General features: G+C 33.1%; 1 protein-coding gene and 1 long non-coding RNA gene across 3 annotated transcripts; both read right to left on the bottom strand.

Annotated features, from left to right (window-relative positions):
* Positions 1-597: 597 nt before the first annotated feature.
* Positions 598-1,329, bottom strand: LOC124436129 (NACHT, LRR and PYD domains-containing protein 12-like). Its single transcript, XM_046986054.1, has one exon. The coding sequence runs from the start codon at positions 1,327-1,329 to the stop codon at positions 598-600; it is 732 nt and encodes a 243-aa protein (XP_046842010.1).
* A 428-nt stretch (positions 1,330-1,757) lies between these two features.
* On the bottom strand, positions 1,758-5,061 carry LOC124437483. 2 transcript variants are annotated; one of them, XR_006945721.1, is made up of 3 exons: positions 4,934-5,061; positions 2,503-2,570; positions 1,758-2,091 (listed from the first exon to the last, which is right to left on the bottom strand). It is a non-coding gene; the product is annotated as an uncharacterized LOC124437483 (long non-coding RNA). The 2 variants fall into 2 exon arrangements; XR_006945720.1 differs by lacking the exon at positions 1,758-2,091 and adding an exon at positions 2,111-2,394 and having other exon boundaries at positions 4,934-5,060.
* Positions 5,062-7,036: the final 1,975 nt, after the last annotated feature.

Genomic DNA, 7,036 nt, shown 5'->3' with positions numbered 1-7,036 from the left:
GCAAACATGTAAAACCATTTTCTGAAGTATACAACAAACGATCAAAAGAAATAATTTCTTCCAAACTCTACGCGACACTTTAGTTTAAAACTTATCGAGGAGGCGTTACTTTAATATTTGCTCATCTGGCTGGCAAAATTAATGTTAAAATTTGGTGATGATGAATTAACTTAGAAAAATACATCTAGTCACATACAATATGAAGATACAATCAAACATTTTCAATGATACAAATGCTCATTGATCATAAATTTAATACCTCTCTAGAATAACGCTGATATCTTTTCCTTCTCTTTCTTTTCATTTCCAACCAAACCAGCAGCAAATTCGATTACCAAATGCCATTTAGGATCTTGAACATGATCATCCAAAAACTTTCCAATGTTTTGCCAATCGTCAACAATATACCACGCTGCAAAAAACTCTTGAAGAGTCAAATGAAGAAAACAGTAAAGATGGCGTTCATCATCATAAATCTTATTGAAAATGCCACAGTTTTCCAGATTTTTAAAGTTACTGTTACTTTTTCTTTCAAAAATCAGGCGTCCGTCTTTAAGCCCTTCCATGGCAACATATTTTATTTCTTGTAGATCTTTATCAAGCTCGGATGGTAAAGGAATTCTCAAGTAATCCTTTTCTGTAGTCTTGCCCTGAGAAGGGATGGCTTTGCCATAGTAAAACTTTAATTGCTCTATCGTACAATTCAGTCATAGTCTTTGGACTATAGTTTTCATCATCTGTAAAACATTCCTTTAAGGTCATACAAACAATTTTAGTGTTAATAGGGATATAACAAAAGCTGCGAAGTTCAAGAGAAATTTCAATCTTATTTAGAATACGGTCAGCGATATTCCTATCTTCATCACAAAACTTTTCCACGAATTCGTTTATCTCATCCTCAAAAAAGCCCATTATTTCAACTGTCCTCGCAAATTCCATATCTCTAAATTTACGTTCAGCTGTGGGTCGTGATGTAATAAGAACAGTAATATCAGGCAATAGCTTACCTTCAACTAGCATACTTAAGTGTGTAGTGACGTGCCTTTTTTCATTAGGGGACCCTGAGTCGTCAGTTTGAAGATCTCCATTATCTAAAGATAATTCATCAAGACCGTCGACGATAAGAACAGTTCTTTCAGGATTATACATTATGAATTCGTAAATATCTGAAAGCTGTTCAAATGAAAATCCAACGCAACTTCTTAACATTTTTTTAAAAGTAATGTTCTTCCCTTTAATCGCACGACATTGCAATAAAATGACCAGCTTATTACGCCAAAAGTCATCTTCATTTGTCTTCCATTCATGAATAAGTTTTTTCGTCAACATAGTTTTACCAATTCCTGGCCTTCCGATGACTAAAATGGAGCTAGGATACGACTTGCTATTTGAAGTGGCTTAAAATGTCAGTTGCTCTTGTTAGTTTTTCGCACTTTCATTAGGTTTGAAATGACAATGAAGGATCTCGTGCCTTTCATGCGTTTCTGGGTAAGCTTTACTTAATTGTCTTTCAGCTTGCATTATGACGTTGACATAAATATTTTCAAGATTTTGCACAGACATTTTTGCCTTGCCTACGTTATCGTGAATATTTAATAATTTGTTCAAGTGAGGTTTATTTTTTATTTCTTTTATCCAATTTCGAAACTCTGCGCGTTTTGAAAAGAGGTATACCGTGAAAAACTCCTTATCTGATGTGAAACAATTGTCACTACTGGCCTCATTTAACAGGTATATTAGTTGACATATCGTCATTATTATCGATAAAACATCAACAGCTACAACAAATTTAATCCACCATTCACTGTTACCATCGCGAATTTTACAATTAACGAATGTCTCGTTATATGGAAAAAGATTTGTACTGTTGAACGAAGAGCTTTCGTTTGTTGTTGGACGCCACGAACAAGAATAGTCAATGGGAAACATGGATGGAAACAGTACTGTAACAAGTATAAACAACCCGATCACGCGTACAGTCAAATAAATGATGTAATAATTAAATGCCCAAGAACTAGTTGCAACCTTTCTGACTTCACTGCTTCTTTCTGACAAGAACTTATTAAAGTTTTCAAGTCGATTGCTCACAGACTGTCCAAATATCATACCCCAAAAAAAGAGAAAAAAGAAATTGAAGGACACCACATATATATCATCCCAAGTTTCATTTTGGTACTGTCTCAAACATCTTGATTCAATGTTCTTTATAAGAGAAGTTTCTTGGAATTTTAAAATCATCTTGTCATTACAAGCAAAAGAAGTTTGACGATCAAATGTTTTCGAAATTCCAGGAGCGATGATTGTAAATGTTAAATAGATAGAGAGCAGTAATTTTTCAAACCAGGGAAAACAATTCAGTGGTATGGCTCTAAAAATAGCATCCATTTTCGTATCCTTTAAAAAATGGATGAAATACACATGACTAATTTAGTTTTAACAATCCCCTTATAGACATTGACCACATTTGTAAGAGCATAAACTGCAGTATAAAACAATACACACCATTATTTGTGGCTTCAGTTAGCTCCACACAGTTTGGCTTCCAGATTGTATATATGAACAATTTCAGCCTATATTGTAGCAAAAATGTATATTCTGGTTGCAATGAAAAAAAATCCAGTACATGCAATAGCAAAAATAGTAATAGTACTATAATAATAATAATTTTAAATTTTAGCAGGTCAATCTTGTAAGTTTAAAAAGTATAGCTGTTTTTATTAGGACAACTGCATTCAAATTATTTCAGTAAAAAAAAATAATTACTAGAATTTATGCGATAGAGTTCCATAAAAAAAACATTTAGGATGTCCAAAAGGTTAAAAGATAAAAAAGACGATAGTATACACTAAAAAATTACAAATTAGTTTAGATTATAATATAAATCATACTTAAAAATAATTTACGCTCGTCCTTGAATCTTAGTAAAGGTATGTAAAGGTATTTCTCTTCTATAGCTGTATGGAAGTTAATTACTTTAGCAGTTTCGCAATATAAATGTTCCGGAAGATATTAGGATTATTTTGAAGAATTTTAAAAATCAGTTCGATAAGGGTAACTAATGGGTTTTGTTTTCCATAGCACCACTTTTAATAAATTTTGTAAAAGCTCAAAAAAATCTTGAAAACTTAAGTCACATAACGTACATTGATTTAGTTATACGATATCCTAAAATACCTATGATCTGTTTCTAAAATACTTATTTTAGAATATTGTGAACTCAAGCAAATAATTAAAGAAAAGCGAAGACAAATGTGGCGTCAGTTATAAATGATCTGTAGTTTGCAAACAAAACGTCACAGAACATCGAACATACAAAAGGTCACTCGTGTCGGATCCTTTGATGTTTTTGTCGTCGCGTATGTTGTGCCGCACATATCGGCAGCCATTATTCCAAAAAGATGTTTAGGACTTTTCACTTGTTCCAAACCACTTAAATGACACGACGTCATTTCTTATATTGAAATTATTTCCACTTCATTGTGAAAAAATGACGTCATGTAATTACAGTGGTTGAAGACAAGTGAAAAACACAAAGTGTCTTGCTAGAATGATGTCGGCCGTAAGGACGCAGTGCTCACTGGCATGGCCCTTCTATATAATTTTATTCTGTGAAAACGTGTTTTACTGATGACGTCATAACTTATTAACATGGCCACTTGAAAAGTTGGCACATTAGGTCCGTATTCAGCAATAAAATTAACTAACTTTTAGCGAACTGAAAATATTTATTTATACATCAAACTAAATCTAGCATTGTGGATTTTAGTTACAGAAAAAGAGGCGATCAAACACTTTGAACAAGGCAGATGGTCAATCCGTTTGTACTCCTGATGATGACCTCGTGTACCTGTGGATTTACCTGAGAAACATCACGATGCTGCACACCATGTTCATGAGAGTGAAAAGCGCACAACTCAATTGTCTGAATGTTCATATGAGTCCATGCCTTCATTGTTTATTAACATCATTTACCTTGATGTTGCCACCTCTTTCTGACTGGCTGATAATGAGGATGAAACAAGTACTGAATTCGTAATTACTGTACATATGTGTAGATTATCACACAAATCTACACTTTGTGCAGATTCAACATACTCTTTATCTACAAGAGGACCGATTTTAAGAGAATGAAATGCTAACTTTTCTCAAAAAATTCCCTGAAGAATTGTACCAAAGGGTCTTTGTTGACAGCTTTGCTTGCCAAGGTGATGGGAGCATATTACAAATATCTACGCTATTCTTGAATGATTTTGAACAGACTCCCACTGCGTATAATTTTATAAATCTTAAATGCACAAATTGAAAATGACATGAAATGCGGTAGAGTTATTAAACTTTCATAACTTTTCGTCAACATTATATGTAGTATACAGAATGCAAGAAGTTCTGATATAAAATTTGTCTGCGGAATCATGTGTTTAATTAGCTACAATTATTCATCATCCACAAAAATGTATTAGTTTTAGCAATTAAAAGTGAACATACAACAAATATCTATGCAATTCTTGAATTACTATGAAAAGAATCTTACTGTTAAATGATTTGATATCCTTCATAAAATAGTTGCAAACATTGTGATTTTAGATGTATTCAGGATATGAGCTTTCACCTATATTTATTACGCTACGTGTAAATTCAATATGTGATTTAAATAAAGTCATAACAAAGCAACGTTACCTTTAAAATGTGAAAATGTGAAACAAGAGTTTACGCTGACAACATGTATGGAAATATCTTTCGAATTACGTGCAAGGTTCACACTCTCAACTTAAACAAAATCACATTTGGCTATTGTTTCTTTGGTTATTTATCAGCTACATTTGGCCGGTATTTATACTACTTCCCAATATTTGGTGAATATTTTTGGTTTTATTTAGTAAATTTCATAAAAGCACAAGTACAAATCAAGAAAATAAGAAACAATTTCTCTCACCTACGTCCGATCCTTTTTGTCTGTACGTTTAGGAATAGGTGGGACTTGAAATTCTTTACCAAACACAGGCTTCTTTTACATCTCACTATGTAGCGGAAATGATAAAAGCAAAGAAAACAGGATCTTGTTATACTCTATCATCAGAAAATTCCACGCGTGTCGGCAACGCCATGTCCAAAAACCAATAAAATACTTGCTATTACGTTTTCTCGCACGTGCGTCACGAAATAATGAAATACGTGATTATGTAACTACTGCGTCACACAAATGATTGTATTGCATATGATAATTTAGAAACTAATGTGTGGAATTTCAACAATACATGTAGATATACAAATGTGGTCTATATTCTTGTGTAATTTTGATTGTACTATTATCTATAAATATGGAAATAATCAGCGATTCATTAACTCTGCGTATAATAAATCTTAAGCAATGACGACACAGTGAACAACACTATCATTAAAGTTGTGACAGGACTTTCTAAATTCAACAATACATGTAGATATACAAATTATTCATCATGTGAACATATCGTGATTCATTATAATTAAATCATAATCTCATGTAAAATTACATATTGTATACTGTCAAATTCCTTTGTAATTATTTACATAAGGTATTGTTATGAATATTTTCAGCTCCATATTAATCCTTATTGATGTCACATTATAAGACAAAACAGTAAGGCCACTACGCTGTGCAACTGGCAGCTGTATATTTGGTTTACAGGCTGCCGTTTGCCATTTCGTCAATCCTATTGGTCACACAATGCCAATTACTGGCTGCCAATAAGGTAATCACATGCGTAATAAGATATACGTGGCACGTAAAAATTAAATGTACTGGCCCTACTGTATGTTCTCTATACTGTGATACTGTCGATGAATGTTCGTTCACGCCACTTTCCTTCAAGAAATCTTTTTTTTTTGTGACACGCTCTTTTAATGTGTAGGTTAAAGTGTATGGCGTCAAGGTTTTGTGCTAGAGCCTTCTTTGTAAATTTCTTATCGGCAAACGTAAATCAATAAAGTCAGCATGAACGTTTTGCTCTCAGCAGCCGTTCTAATTATCAAACATGTTGTATAGAAACTCATTGTGGTCAAAGTCAATAAAGCTTTGAATATATTCATAGTTTATATAGACAGTAAATATTCAATTTATTTTATGAAGTATGCAGCTTAAAAAACTAATGTTTAAAGCTAAAAATTCTGAAGGTTTACCTCCTTACTTTCTATATTTGTTTCAGTAGTGGATCTAGGGGTAGTCACAGCGAGCAGCAGCGAGCAAAATAAATTAAAGCTGCTCATTTTAAATTCAAAGAACGCAGATTATGTCTTTTTCAAAAATTTTAACTACAAAGAACTGTAATACTGGTTTCCATGAGTCGTTATCATGGTAAAAGTTTTTCCAACAGTTAAAAACAGTACGTGAAAACGTTTAATGTCCTTATCAACAGGCGAATTCCCTAGAAGTGTACCTCCCCCTCCCCCGCAAATACACTTTCAAAATAAATCAGTCGAGCACGTCTGCATTTACGAATATGGACCTTCCAAGGCTCAACGTTCTAGATACGCCACTGATCATAACCTTTCGCTTGGTTTCAAGGTCTGAAGCAAGTTATTTAAACACTATGATGTTAAATCATAATATTATTTAAAATTACATATTGTGTACAGTCAAGTTCTTTGCAATTATTTACAAAGATATTGTTATGATTATTGTGACCTCCATATTAATCGTTTATACTGTCACAGTATAGGAATATACAGTAGGGCCACTTCGCTGTGCAACTGGCTGCTGTATATTTATTTAGTTTACTGGCTGCCGTTTACAATATCATTAATCCAATTAGTCACAAAATGCAATTTACTGGATGCCAATATGTTAATCACATGCTTAGTAAGATATACGTGGCACGTCAAAATTAAATGGACTGGTCCTACTGTATGTTCTCTATACAGAGATACTGTCGATGAATGTTCGTTCACGCCACTTTCCCTCAGGAAATCTTTTTTTGTTACACGCTCTCTTAATATGTGGGTTAAAGTGTATGGTTTAATGACGTTAAGGTTTTGTGCTAGAGCCTTCTTTGTAAATTTC

This window comes from Xenia sp. Carnegie-2017, unplaced genomic scaffold (genome assembly GCF_021976095.1).
Source record: "Xenia sp. Carnegie-2017 unplaced genomic scaffold, XeniaSp_v1 HiC_scaffold_16, whole genome shotgun sequence".
Classification (NCBI taxonomy): domain Eukaryota; kingdom Metazoa; phylum Cnidaria; class Anthozoa; order Malacalcyonacea; family Xeniidae; genus Xenia; species Xenia sp. Carnegie-2017.
The sequence above is the reverse complement of the archived record's forward strand: the minus strand, read 5'-3'. Positions and strand labels throughout refer to the sequence as shown.